General features: G+C 53.3%; 2 protein-coding genes across 3 annotated transcripts in view; both read right to left on the bottom strand.

The window, feature by feature from the left end:
* Positions 1-2,110, bottom strand: part of AATF (apoptosis antagonizing transcription factor) — a 106,486-nt gene extending 104,376 nt beyond the window's left edge. For both annotated transcript variants that reach the window (XM_040455119.1, XM_040455121.1), the window contains exons 1-2: positions 1,844-2,110; positions 700-891 (exon numbers count right to left, since the gene is read on the bottom strand). In XM_040455119.1, coding sequence (XP_040311053.1) covers positions 700-891; positions 1,844-1,934 — 283 coding nt within the window. In that variant the 5' untranslated portion in view covers positions 1,935-2,110. The remainder of the gene's footprint in view (positions 1-699; positions 892-1,843) is intronic.
* Positions 2,111-6,455: 4,345 nt separating this feature from the next.
* Positions 6,456-14,281, bottom strand: LHX1 (LIM homeobox 1). The gene is made up of 5 exons (XM_040455118.1): positions 12,731-14,281; positions 10,589-10,815; positions 10,217-10,494; positions 8,708-8,873; positions 6,456-8,390 (listed from the first exon to the last, which is right to left on the bottom strand). Exons 1-5 carry the CDS (start codon positions 12,898-12,900, stop codon positions 8,011-8,013), a joined length of 1,221 nt encoding a protein of 406 aa, XP_040311052.1. The 5' UTR covers positions 12,901-14,281; the 3' UTR covers positions 6,456-8,010.
* Positions 14,282-14,321: the final 40 nt, after the last annotated feature.

Here is a 14,321-nt window from a genome sequence, read left to right as displayed (position 1 = left end):
ACTAAGTAACCACCATATCCAGCCCCTTCTTCCATTGAGAAACTTACAATGCTAATGCTTTAAAACTATAAGCTGATGGGGCACCTGGCTGGCTCAGTTAGAAGAGCATGCAACTCTTAATCTTGGGGTTGAGAGTTCAAGTCTCATGTTGGATGTAGAGATTACATTTTAAAAATTTCATAAAAAGAAATAATAAAAAATAAAACTATACGCTCATGTCCTCACATCCTCCTAAGGCCCTTGCAGGGGAGAGGGAAGGATTATATTATTTTTACAATGGCAAAAAATGAGTTTCACAAACTAGTATTGAATTATACAGTGACCCAATGCAAGACTCGAAAAACCAAAGGAAAAGGGTCAAAATCCATGAGTAGCATGCTCATCAGACGCAATTCTTTCTCAACACATAGCCCTGTCCAATATCCATTATCTTTTCTTTCCATTTTACGGTGAACCATTAACTTAAACATAAGGATTATATAAACTTAATAGCTTTGAGCTTTAGAATCCTTAGGAACTGAAATTAACTACCTCTTAAGGTCCTTTCTAATGCCAAATCCACGGTCTCTCCTAAGACAGTAAGTGGGGGCACACACACAGACTAATCATCCAAAACAAAAACAAAGACAAAACCCCACAACTTTAACCCTAAAATATTAGGAAAGAAAGAGAAAGCAACATGCAAATATGTCTACTCACCAGATGAACCTGGCAGTGTCTGCTCCCAGGGGTCTTCCTTCCAAGCTTTTCTAGAGGTAGCCTTGCCAGAATACCTTTTGTCCGTGTCCAAGAGGGAGGCTGATGCCAATTTTCTAATGCTACCCACTGCCAGAAAATCACCTTCCCCATCTTCCCCTTCATCAAACCTGTCAATCACTCTGGCAGCAGTGGCTGTGGGGAGGGGGTGGGGGGGAGAGTAATCAGAATCTCCAGGTTAGAAGGAACTTTAAGAGTAACCCTGTTCAACCCTTTCAACTCACACTCTACAAAATCCCCACCAACTTCCAGGAACAGGAAACTCATTACCTCTCAAGATAGACCACAGTCTTACTGCTGTTCTTGAACAGAAAGTTGACCTCTGCGCCTACTAGTTGGACATATTTCTATGCCTTGGATTATAAAAACTAGCCTAACTCCTCTTCCATTTGTGACAGTCGCTCAAATATTTTAAGTCAGCCATCTATCCTCACTCCATCCCATCCCTAAGGGAGTCTGCTTATTCTAGCTCAACAGCCCCAACTTCTTCAACTGATATTCCTAAAACACGGTCCAGCACTCACATTTATCCTTCCTTATTCTTCCTTCCTCACACTTCTCTGATTCAAGTCTAAAGCAGGATTACTCCCAACGAGACCTTGAACATCAGCTTACAGAACAGCCGTCCCATTCGTCAGCCCCTGAGCAAATGTCTTGAGGCCTAGGGAGGCTTAAACAGCCCCATGGAATCCCACTTCTTCCTTCAATCTCCTAGTAAGTTCCTAGGGGCAGGCCGACTTAAAAAACGCTGAGACTTCCTTCTCATTTCTAACTTAACACCGGTAAGGGCATCCTGAAAAGATAACTTCCAACCAACTACCAGACCCCCTGTTCCCTGCTACAGCCCTCCAAGTCCCCGGGATGCTCCAGCCACCCGAGCACCAAGTCTGGAGTGCGGCTCAGAAGGAAGCCGAAGTCCTCCTCCTGAGCCCGGCCAACCCTCCCGGGAGGCCGTTTTCCTCTACGCCAGGATGAGCCGAGTAGGCCAGGCGGCGAGGCCTGGCTGCCGGCCTCTCTCGCGCCGCCCGGGTCTGCCCGAGGCTGGACCCACCGCTCCGCACGTGGCTTTTCCCCAGTCAGGCCTCACCCTCCTCCGGGTCGGCCTCAGGATCCGCCTCGCGCGGGCGCGGGTTCAACAATTGTTCCAGCTGCAGCGCCAGGGGCTGCGGCCCCGCCATCGTCACCAGGTCTCGCTCTGCGCCGTGCCCGTCAACGTGCAGCCCCAGCCCTGGCCCCGGCCCGGACGCTCTCTCCCCGCCGGGCCCTGTTGCCCAGAGACTACTCCCCAGAACAGCCAGGGAGCGCAGACAACCCCGCTCTCGCTCGGGGCCGGCCACTTCCGGGAGGCGCGCGCGAGGGGGCGGGGCCTGCGCGTCACTACAGGCGTTGCTAGGAAGAAGGCGGAAGCGCGCGGAAGGCTGAAGGGATTGTCGCCATCCCGGCGCGCGTGCGCGTGCGCCGAGGGGGTGTGTGAGGTGGTCCGGGAGCGCGCCAGGGCACGTGGCCGCCGTTGGCGCTGAACCGAGGTTGCTTTGCGCGCGACCCTTGTCCCCTTGTATAAAATATGCTTCAAGATTTGTCCGAGATTCGCTTAGAAATAAAGTGTGGTGTAGCCATGGCCTATCTATGGTGGCTGTTATGAAAAGAGGAGGGAGTAAATAAAGGGTAAGCACTTTCAGCCTCAGGTGCGCTTTCGGGCACTGGGACCAAAATAGGTTTGACATTTAGCAGTTTAACAGTCTGGAGGAGTCTGGGGCCGGGCACACGCCTCTGACCCTGCGGTGGTCGGGATTTAAGAATCCTACGTCAGCGATGTGCATGTGTAAGTGTACGGCGGACTGTTGGCGTCCTTATTCACAGGAATAATTAGAAATAGCTATGGTTGTGCCTAAATAAAGATCGTTCTGTAGTTTCTCCAAGTAGCCTTGTCTTAGGGAAAAGGGGGGTGATGGTGGCGATTACTCTATTGCATACCCTCATTATTGATATCTGTTCAAAGGTGAGGATATACTCAGACACTTGAAACTGGTGCACAAATGCAGAAAAATTCATGTCTACTGTATGAGAGGCACAGGTAGACTCAAAATATAGAGACTTAATACGATCAATTTAATTACACCCAGCCACACGGAAAGATACTATCCCTTTATATTCTCTTTCTTCATGAAGCATTCCCTAACTGCCCGCTGTGTGGCAGGCACTGCTAGATGAGATACAAAGATGAGCAAGTTAAATTCTCTCCTGACAGTGATCAGCCCCCCACTAAGGGGGGCGGCGGGGGGGGGGGGGGCAGACAAACTTGTAAACAGAACTGGCAATAAGGGATAAGGGTGAGTACAAAGTGGTCTGTTCCTTCCAGTATCTGTTTGAGGTCACCTGTAGAAACCTTGAACAACCCCCCTCAAACAGAAACTGCATCAAAAGAGTCAAGAAAAGAGATGTTAAGGGTGCCAGAGCAGTTGGATCCCACAGCTGACAGCCTGGGAACCCTCAGCTCACCAGTGTTTCCTGTGGAATTTAAGGGAAGTGAGGGTCCCTGACTTTCACAGTCTTAATATGCCCTCAAGGTCAAGAGCAATGAGAGACCCATCCCTTTAGTGTGGCTTGTTTCATGTCCCCTTCCCAGGTGGCTGCAGAGGGGAAGGAGAACCAGTCTTAGGGCAGATTCCTTCAGACTTGAAAGGAAAGAATGCCAACCTAGGACAGGAGCACCTAGGTAGGGGACTCAGGCAAAAGCAAACTGCTTTTTACCAGCAGCAAGAAAATTCAGGCTAGAAAACAGCTCCTCCCCCACCTTATTTTGTTAACATATTCTCCGTAATTGCAGCCTGGTGCCTGCTGTCTGGAGCCTCCAAAGCGAAAGCATGCCCCTCAGGCTGCAACAGGGAGCCATTGCCCTGGGCTTCAAAAGACAAAAATGTATCTCTCCACATTTAGGAAGCTACTTCCCCCAATCCTCTTCTGTTCCTATTTTGAACAATAGTGCTTAGAATCCTTGCCTTCAAGGTAAAGACAAGGGAGAGAAGGGGGAAGGGGGAAACAGGACAGGTCAGAGACCACCTCTAAGCTGTCGTGCAAACAAGACACACTGGTGGCTGGCTCTGGGCAGAAAACGCCCTAGTCCTGCTTATCTATACTCTCCCCTCACTGTCCTGGTCTCCTCTGACTTGGAAAGCCTTTGGAGGAAGGAATCAAGACTACGCTACTCCAGTCACACACATCCCAGGGCCCCCCAAAGGCTTCTGCTTTCTTACCCCATACTGAGGGGAGAGAGGGAAAGAAAGAGGAAAGAATTCTAGGACTTAAGATGCAGCCGAGAGACGTTGAGACCTGGGGCTGGAGAGCATCCTCCTGAACGTTCTCTCTAGGGGGCCCTCCCTGCCTGCATTCCAGTATCTAGAGAAATGAGGAGGGATTTTCCTGATGGGAACGGATCTGGAGATGGAGGGTGGACTACAAGAGAGGATACTTCAAAGACTATGCCTCCTAGAAGACACTTAAGCCTCTAACTGCTCTGGGCGTGAGAGCTGATGTGAAGATCTGAAGGATGGGAATGACCGGGAGCACTCTCCCCAAAGAACAGTCTTCTCCAGAGGCAGTCAGAGGGTCTCCCCATTCACAGTGCTGCTGCCTAAGGGCTGCAAAGTGACAGAGAGATGTAGGGATAGCAGAAGATGGGCAGGAGTGACATTGGATTGCCCCCCACCACTGTCCCAATCAACAATTCCTATGACCAGGAGTTTCAAGAGTTTAGGGAAACCAGGTTCTTACCTGCCTCTCTTCTCAGATGCCATCAATCCCCAGGTCCCAGTTCCCTACCAATGCCTGTCCTGGTCTCCAGGAATAGTTTCCCTTCACTTTGTACAGCCCTAAAGCAGTCCCCAGTCTCCTCCAGCCTGGAGAAGTTGGTGGGTGAGCTTCGGCTCCGTAGCCCAGGGCAGATGGTAGCTTCCTGAGGCTGGAGCCCTGAGGGCAGATGGCCAGAGGCACAGAGGTGGCAGCTTTAAGATGGCTGCAGGGAGAAAGCAAACTGCCAAGCCCAACTAGAGAGGAGGTTGCCCTCCTAGGAGGGAGGGGACCACCTTGTTGCTCCTCTGTGGCCCTTGAGCCTCTCCCGGGAGCCCCCAGCTGGGCTGCCTGGGAGCGGTGCAGCGCTTCTCTGCAGCTTAGGGCCAGAGGTGGGCATCGCTGCTCTGATGGGAAGGAGAATAGTCCCTGATATCTCTAGACCTCCTCCTCTCAGGTGGCTCCAAATTTGACTACTAAGCTTTGCCACCTTTTCAGGTACTTATTAGGGTTCAGTATCCAGAGCCAAGAGGGAAAGACTGCCCTGCTGCCACCGAGTGAGAGAGAGGAAATGAGTCCACACTGAGCGCCCAACTCAAAACGCTTCTTAACAAGTACCCGATTCCACAATAAAGCTGCTAAATAATTCAGCAGCCTTGATAGGAGAATGCAGCTTCTCATGAGCGTACGTTCAGTTAAATGAATGTCTTTAAAGGGGGTGGCCATAATGAATAAGTTGGCTGTGATTTAATGTATATAAATGCTAAAAGGGCAAAAACAGCCGATCCAGTGATTGGATACAAAGCAGATAAAGAAATGTGCTGCATGCAGAGGCTAGGAGTTTCAAAAGTCTCCCCGTATTTCATAAATTTGGATTTTTGAAAGAATACTGTCAGGTTCCTTGCTGACAGTCCGCCCATTAGATAAGCCGTCATATGGATGCAGTAAAATATTGCTTATTTTAAAGGCTTCTCTGCAGGAAAGATACACTTGGTTGTGTTTTAACAAAATATGAAAATGACAACGGAAATTATGTGCCATTTAACGTAAAACCTTTGATTTTTAAAACGAAATAAATAATCCAGACTGAAATCTAGGTGATATAGAAATGAAATTCTGGAACTCAAATAGCATCTAATATTAAAAACACACACGTATTTCATAGTAGATAAATATTTAAATTCCTTCCATGTTTAATGAAGGCTTGGGAGGGATTGAAGTACTTTTCAGAACCTATTGGCAACTCCCAGGTAAAATTTGATTTCTCTATTGGTTATTTTTGCTCATCTTTCAGAGAAAGGTAATATGTATCTTGTGCCAGATGAAATAGTTTTCCTTCTAGAAAACTTCAAATGTAACAAATACTATAAAACAACTACTTCATATCAGTTCTCTGAAAGGGATTAAAGTATTTCATTTCTAGCTGTACCCTACATTCATTTTACGTTATCTTCTAAACCACCAAATTAGAGAGCAGGATTATCTATGGGAAGTGAATTGAAACTGAAAAGGACCACCTCTAACTATATATTTACAAGTAACTGACTATCACAAGTCCAGTTTTGCACGTGCAGAATGGGGGATAGAGACAGTGCATGGGCTCTCATGCCTAATCATACCCGGACCACTCATTTTTAGCCATGGATTTGATTTCTATTTCAAATTCTATATTAATTTATCAGCAAACAGCTCTTCAACTGTATCAGTTAAACCCACAGAATGCAAATCGGTAGTTAATAACAGCGGGAAGCCACGGAGAAAAGCTTGGCTGGCATTAGCAAGGGGATTCAGCCATAGCCAAGGTAAAAACATAGCCCAGTCCTGCTTCTCTTCCCTCTGGCTTCTGAGGTGTCATTCAGCTCCCCATCAGGCCTCACCTCTACTTGTTAAAACATCAAATAACACACCAAATATCTAAACATCAGATTTTCTATTTTTATTAAAAACTCACAAATTTATTCAACATGTTTTCTTTCATACAGTGAATGGTCTAATATGCACTGGAGGTCACACAAGCTTAGGTTTATCAGAACAATAAAAGACATATGAGAAATTTAATATATAAAGAAAAAAGTAGCAGCTGTTGACTGCATATTTGACCATAAAATTTAAATATTTTGGACTTTTATTTTAAAGACACAAAAATAAAACCTGTGTGGGTCTATATAAGTCATATTAACAATTCCATGAATGTTCAACAGGACTAAAAATTAGCAAAGATGTTTTTTTTTTAAACCTTGTAACACTTTTTTTCTTTTTTTTTTTTTAACACTTTCTCAGGTTGTGGTGCCTGGCACCTTTACAGTATTTGTGCTATAATTATTCTATTTGGCAAGTGTCTGAATATCATGTTTTCTCTTTGCCTTGTGTAAACAACACCTTTTTACATACTAGCACAGTGAGCTGCGAGCCCTGCAAATCTGTCAGAACATCTACAGGAAAAGAAAATGAACAATTTTGGTTGATTGCTCAAAACATTTTGTTTTTGAACAAGAGGTTTCAAAACAGGATATATTAATAAAACACTGAACTCCTGAATTTAACATTATACGTAAACAGTTGACTGTTTTTAGTTCAATAGTCTTTTTTTTTTAATTTTTTTTTTTTTTTTTGTATGTGTGAAGGTAGAATACTTTCTTGTACAGTTGATGTTCAAGTCATTTTACTGAGAGGTCTGGCTAGAGACCATCCTTATCGAGGGTGTCTGTGTGTATCTGTGTGTGTGTGTGTGTGTGTGTGTGTGTGTGTGTGTGTGTGTGTAGAGCTTTGTGAAGGTAGAAGAGTTGATACTGAGGGCTTTACATTTAGAATTTTGCAATTTTGGCAAAAACAAAAACCAAAAACCCAGATAGACAAAAAATATATATATATATATAGTCCCACCTGATGCACAGCAGGTCGGCGTTTCTGAAGCTATAAGAGTTTGTTGTCGCTGTTGCTGAACTCTGAGACAACACTAGTGAATTTCCCAGAGCCAGAACCCTCCTGGCTGGCCCGGGAGCGCCCCGGGCTGCTCCACCTCCCTCACACGGCTGCGCCTCTCGGCCTCCCTCCCCGCGGCTCCCGGCGTCACCACTGGCTGTGCGCCCCCGCCGCCTCCGTGGCTGTTTCTCTGCAGCCCTCTGGCCAGGTGCGCAGGCTCGAAGAGTCTGCCCCTGGATCCGGGTCCAGGTGGAAGATGGGGAGACGTCTGAATATCCCTTCCGGAGCCCCAGTTCTGCACCTTGCCAGTCAGAGCACGGATCCCAGTTCTACTTCCAGGAGGATTTGGATCCTGTTTCTTGTCCCCCTTTCCCGTCTGGACTCGCCAGACGGAAAATGGTCCCCGAGGCTGAAGGACGTGTGCGCGTCTGGGGTGGGGGGGGGGGTGACTTGCTTTTATGTTTTTTTTTCTTCTTTTTTCTATTTTTCTTAAATAAAGGTTCATTTCTGTACAACCACGAACTCCGCGGACCGTGCGAGACCCCGCTACCACACGGCCGCCTCGTTCATTTCGGGCGGGTGAGACAGGTGGTTCCCGTAGCTCGCCCCGCCGTTGACCGACAGTGATGAGAAGGGCGGGCTGGGCCCGAAGACCTCAGCCGACATTGAGTGTAGAGGCCCGGGCAGGCTGGGCTCAGGGCTGGGCGAGTCCCCGGGGGGGTGCGCCAGGATGTCAGTGAACCGCTGCGCCTCGCTCGACGGGTGGTGGCCCGGCAGCGGGTGCTCCAGGCCGCCCAGGGGCGTCCCGGAGGGCCCGGACGACGGCACGAAGGGCAGGTCCACCGGCGTCTGAGCCTGCGAGGACGGGGGGCCTTGCGGGAAGAAGTCATAGTTGCCCCCGGGCCCGTAGTACTCGCTCTGGTAATCTGCGGAGCGGCGGGGAGGAGGGTGTCAGGACGGCGGAGAAAGGACACGAAGGACAACTCGGGGAACTCGCCGTCGCGGGCTCCCCTGCGGCGCTGGCCGCGGGGAGGAGGCTTGGTGCAAACAGCGGAGCTGCTCCCGGCCAGCTCGCCCGCCTCGTTCGCGGTCGGGAATTCGGCCCTCGCTCTGGACTACCTCCTCTTGATTTACCCTCCGGCCTTCCCCATCTCCCCCACTCGAAGCGCCTCCCGCGCTGCCACCCGCTTCCAACGAAGCCAAGCCCGGCTGGCCGCTCCCCGCCTCTGGGCCGCACACTCACCTCCGTAGAAGGAGAAGGGTCCGTTGGGGATGAGCTCGCCCGGCTCCAGGCGGTCCACGAGCGGCCGCATCCGGCGCGGACTGCGGAAGAAGGCGTGGCGCCGGGCTCCCAACGCGCTCAGCTGCTTCATCCTCCGTTCTTTGGAGCGTCTGTTCTGGAACCAGACCTGAAGCACACAAGCGGCGGGGTGAGGCTCGGGAGACAGCCCCCCCCCACACACACACACTTCGGGTGCGGGGGGCCGATCGGCCCCTAACCCCTCTAACCGCTAGCTGGACTCAGGGCTCCGCGCGCGCGCGGCTGTGTGTGTGTTGTGGTGCGTGGGGGTTATGTCTGAGTAGGAACGCCAAGGGCGGCCCCTGAGCCAATGGTATACAGGATTCCCGACTGGGGACCTGGGCAAGCCGCCCTGCCCGACGTGAGGCAGTCGGAGTTGTTTCCAATATCACACAGTCACAGTTACATCATACATAGACACTCAACCTCCCCAAATAGTGTCAGACACACGCGGTTTCCCGTCCAGGGTCCCTGGCAGCCCCCTCCCCCATGACGGTGAGAGAGAACTAAACAGTCTCCTGCTGACACCCAGTCTGCCAATGATAGTGACACTAAAACCCACAATCTCCTTTTCAGATCCACGCGAAATCTCCCAGTGCCGAATATACTTATCCGCAGCCTCTCACTGAAAACATAGACACGCCAACTTCCCTTCACTATGCACGTGTTGGCACAGCCTCTCAGAGGCTGCAAGGAGGGCAGCGGCCTGGCTGTGTGTGCCTCCCAGCCTCCCAGGCACATCCACCCACACCCTTGCAGAGCCTCCACGGGTGAACCAGACACCTAGCCTTGGGCCTGAGTCTCAGGGCCAAATCATACGCAGCCTGGAGTCCTCACAACACACTGGCACAGCTGCCCAGATGTCCACCTTCCCCCTACCCCATCCCACTTTAGACCGCCAGATGCTGAGCTGACTCCAGCTCGGACCTTTTCCTCTTCAAACCAGGACTCCCCCCCCCCCCCTCTCGGGAGAAGCTCTGGGGCTTGTCTAACCGTGGCAAGAGACCCACAAAACAGAGGAGGGGGACACAGAGGGAGATCAGTGTTGTGGAGGAGCCACTGGAACTGACTCACTCAGGCATGCTCAGAGCACTCTGCGTTCCTCATCTCTGCAGAAGAAAGGGTCCCAACTCCCCTTGCAGTGTCCAACAATGTCCCCTCCCCTGGACACTTGCTGAGCTCACCGTCCCCCCCCACTCTGCCACTACCACCACCAGCTTTGGATCGGGAAGTGGAGCAGGCCTAGGGATTTCCAGATGCTCTACGCCACAGGCCACACCTCACAGGTCGCCAGGGTAGGGGTGTGTCTGGGCCTCTCCACTCCTCTCTCCCTCCAGCCTCCCTGAACCTGCAACCCTGCTCGAGGCTGGGTTTCCCCAGCTAGGCCTGCATGCCAGTGTAGAGGAGCCTGTAGGTCTCAAGGGGACCTGAGTAGCATGCCCAGGCCCCGACCTGGATGACACGCATGTTGAGGCCAGTCTCCTGAGCCAGCTGCTCCCGGATATGGCGCGTGGGCTTGGGAGTGGCAGCAAAGGCTGCCTTCAGAGTTTCCAGCTGCTTCGCCTTGATGGTGGTGCGGGGCCCCCGCCGCTTGGCGCCCAGGTTCTGGTCATCATTCTCATTGCTGCCCCCTTCCTTGTCGGATACGTTGGCGCTCTCCGAGTCCTTGGCATCATCCTGTGACGGGTCTTGGGAGTCTGGAGACAAACTGGGGTCGCTGCCCGTGGTGGCTGGGGAGAGGGAAGGGACAGGTGAGCAGCGGCCTTAGTGGGCCTCCTTCCCCCAGGAACCCCACCCCTAGCAAGTTGGGAATTGGGGCCTCACCCGAGTGGAGGCTGTTCTCTTTGGCGACACTGCTATTGCTTAGGTAATCCTCTTTGCAGACAAACTTGTTCTCGTCGATGATATAGAGCTCCTCGCCAGTGGACAGCTGCTTGTTACACATCATGCAGGTGAAGCAGTTTAGGTGAAACACTTTGCTCCGCGCTCTCCGCACCAGGTCGCTAGGGGAGATGCCCTGCGCGCAGCCCGCGCATTTGGTACCGAAACATCTGCAGAGTGGAAGAGGACGGGTTGGTGAGGAGCAGGGCGGGCGGGGAGAGGCCGGGGAAAAAGACGTTAGAGAAAGAGAGAAATAGAAAGTGGAGGGTGAAGAAAAGGATGGGGGAAAAGAAGAGAGACAGCCAAAAAAAAAAAAGAGGCAGAATGCCGATCAAGCAGGCAAGAAGGCCGGAGAGACCCCGGGGTACCAGTGAAAAGTCAATGGGGGAGATACACATGGTTACGGTGAGAGAGCAAGGGGCCCAAGCTGCTCCCCTCCCCCACCAGGCCTCATGCCCAGTGCTGTCCCAGAGGAAAAGAGCGCCGCGGAAGAAGGCGGCAAGGCGGCGATGGGAAGGGGGAGGGAGGCACTTCTTTTCTTATTAGATTCAGAGAACAGTCAAATTTTAATTAGAGCTCCATGTAAACGCGACCGGAGCGCTGCTTTTCTCTCCTAGCGTCGCCTCTCTTTCACTGCACAAGGACCTGCGCATAGGCTGGGGGTTGGCAAAGTCCAGTCCCACCGCGGGTGAAGAAACAGCCGCGGAGCACGCAGACGGCTGCAGCTGGGCCGCCTCCACGTTCAAGCCCAAAGCCCGGCAGGTTGGCACAAGCTAGAGTCACCGCGGGGCTCTAGGTGCTGGGCTGCGCTTTGCGGGAGCCAGGCTTTTGGGGCCCACTGGCAGCTGGCACCGTTCGCTGTTCTCCGGTTCGGCTCCAGCCAGTACTGGGGACGCCAGGTGCGGTCAACCGAACCAGCCTGCACAGCGCTTTTCTCCATGGTTCCCCGCAATCAGAGCCACGCTTCCCGGGGACAGTGTTGGGGACAGCGCGTTCTGGGCCTCTGAGCAAAGCGACCTGGATGGCCTCGCACCCCCACCCCTTCTCCCAGTTTGATCTGTCACCAGAAACTCAGAGAAAAGCAGAGACCAAGTCAATCAAGTAAACTGAGAGGTTTCAAACCAGTACAGAGGAATTAAAATTCGCATTTGCTTCTGTTCTTCTCGGTTAACTTGTGTGTTTGTGTGGATTTCGGGGCAAGATAGTGAGTTTAAGAGAATAAATTAAAATCCTAAACGAAGGAGGGGCGTCTGGAGAAGTCTCCCGGCTCACACGAGCCGGCCTCGGTTTTTCCCGGTTTCGGCAAGGAGGTGGTGGGGCGAAGGGAAGGCGGGCAGTGCCTGGGAGAGCTCCGAGCGGAGCCTACGCCACAAAGCCGAGGTTCGCGTTGGGCGGAGACCGAACCTCCCGCCAACCCAGGCAGCCGGGAAGCCCAGGGAAGGGTCTTCCCGGAGGCTGGAGCCTTGGGGCATTTCACAAGCACCTAAGCAACTTGCCTAGGCCGGCGCTGGGAGGCTGTTCGGGGTTTCAAGAACACCCTGGGATATGCAGGATAGGCATTAGGGCTGGGTTTTTCCCTGCCGCCACCAATGCACAGGACTCAGACACTTTACGCAGAAGCCTCTGTGGTTCCCGCCAAGACGATTTGGAGGCAAAAAGAAGTGGCTTGGATGTAGCCCGGGCTTCTAAGCCCAGCCTGGAGGGCAAGCAACCTGGGAGGCTCGGAGAATGCAGTTGTTGGAGAGCTCAGAGCGGGGAAAGACCAGAGGTGGGGTTACAACGCCGGAGGCTGTGCTGCCCCCTTCTAGGCTTGGAGGGGCTTCTAGGCGGAAGTGGATTCAGAACCTTTCTTCCCAGGCACGTGTAGCTAAGCCCAGACCCACAATTTCCAGGAGGCAAGCAGGGCCACCTCCCGGGTGCCCTGTGCACCAGCTGACGAAGAGGCGGGTGCCCGTGGGACTTGGCTGCCCTCTCCAAAGGCTGCTCCTAACGCGGTTGCTTCGGCCACGCTGACCTCTCATCCGAATCTGGCCGGCAAGGGCCCTCGGGGAGGGAGCAGCAGAGGTGCCCCAGGGAAGTACTCACCGGAAAAAGTCGTTCTTGCAGTAGAGCTTGCCTTCCCGGGAGAAGCACTTCTCGGTCAGGTTGCATTTACATTCACAGCACTGGACGCACTTGACATGCCAGGCCCTGTCCAGCACATTCAAGAGGAAGCGGTCCAGGATGGGCCTTTTACAGCCGGCACAGTGCACCATGGTCTTTGGTTTTGGTCGGGTGAGGCCGGGAGAGAGAAGAGCAGGGAGAGCCTAGGGGATGGCTCCCAAAGACGATACCCAGAGCTCCCCAGCCCCTCCAAAAAAGAGGAGACACACTGGGGGTGCGGGCCAAAACCCGCACCAGGAAATCAGAAGGGGGTGAAAATGAGGCTGATGCGGGGCGGAGGGCACCTCGGTGGAGTGTGCAGCCTGGGAGTCCCAGGGCCCCGGGGCACCGCAGCCCCGCCGAAGCTCCCGGGGCGAGGAAGAGTCTCCGGCCGGCGAGAAAGCCACTCTTCTGCCCAGAGCCCGCGGAGGAGTGAAGGTCACCGAGAACGGCGACGGGAACAGAAATAAATAAAACGGAGACGGAGAAGGAAGAGGACGACGCAGCGAGCTCGGGTCGCAGGGAGCGCGCCGTGGAGTTCTCTTGGGCTTGAGGTAGAGCTGTCAGAAGTCAAAGTGCATCTGCTTTTGTCGGAGTATGAGGGCGGGTGTGTGTGTGCCGGGCTGCCTGCCACCGGGATTTCCCCTCCTCTTTTTATAAAAGAAAAGAACAAAACGAGTAGAGAAGCTTTGGATCCTAAACTGCCGGCATCGCGCAGCGGGTCCGAACGCGCCGGGCGCCCGCGGTGGGCCTGGGGGAGGGGGCGGGGGCAGGCCAAGGGAGGAGGGAGGGAGGGAGGGCAAGGCAGGAGGAAGATCTCGTTGTTGATGGTTGTTGCGGCTTAGGTTCCCCCCCGTTTGGAGAAGTGTTTGTGTCAGTCGAGATTGCAGAGGGACAACTCCAGGCGGACGCAGCCAGGTGCGCTGGCTCACTCCCCACCGCCCCAGCCCCGTCACCTCGGCCCGTGGCCTGCCTGGTGGCCTCCGTGTTTTCGGGACGGCCCTCCCTGCTCCTGGACTCCTTCGGGGAGGTGATACGGTCTGGCTCCTCACCGCGCCTGGCCGTGCATCGTGGCTCCAGTCACAACTCGCGGCCGCCTGGGCGCGCAGCCCCGCATCGCTCGGCCCGCGCTCGGGCTGCCTGCGTCCAACCCCACAGTCGCGCGACTTTCTTTTCCTTTTCCCCCTTTTTTCGTTGTGGTGGCAAATCTGGGTTTCCTTTCTAGCCTTTCCTTCCTTCCTTCCTTCCTTCCTTTTTTTTTTCTTTTGCAGCGGGAGGAGTCAGGGGGAGGGGGAGTAGCTTGGAGAGCTTTAAAAAAAAAAAACGTCCTGGTGCAGCAGCTACAGTTCTGCGAGGCTGGAACAGCTCAGCAAGGGCCGCTGCTGTGGCCGCCCAGGCCGCAGTTCGTTGCTGGCTGTCCCCGGACAAGCGTCCCTCTGTCCCTGGTCTCCTGGCCCAGTCCGCCGCCCTGGCGCGTCTCTCCCCAGCTCCGGCGGCTCGGTCACTGCTCCTGGCTGTTGGCTGAGCTCTGGAA

This window comes from Herpailurus yagouaroundi, unplaced genomic scaffold (genome assembly GCF_014898765.1).
Source record: "Herpailurus yagouaroundi ecotype Mexico unplaced genomic scaffold, PumYag 215, whole genome shotgun sequence".
NCBI lineage: Eukaryota > Metazoa > Chordata > Mammalia > Carnivora > Felidae > Herpailurus > Herpailurus yagouaroundi.
The sequence above is the reverse complement of the archived record's forward strand: the minus strand, read 5'-3'. Positions and strand labels throughout refer to the sequence as shown.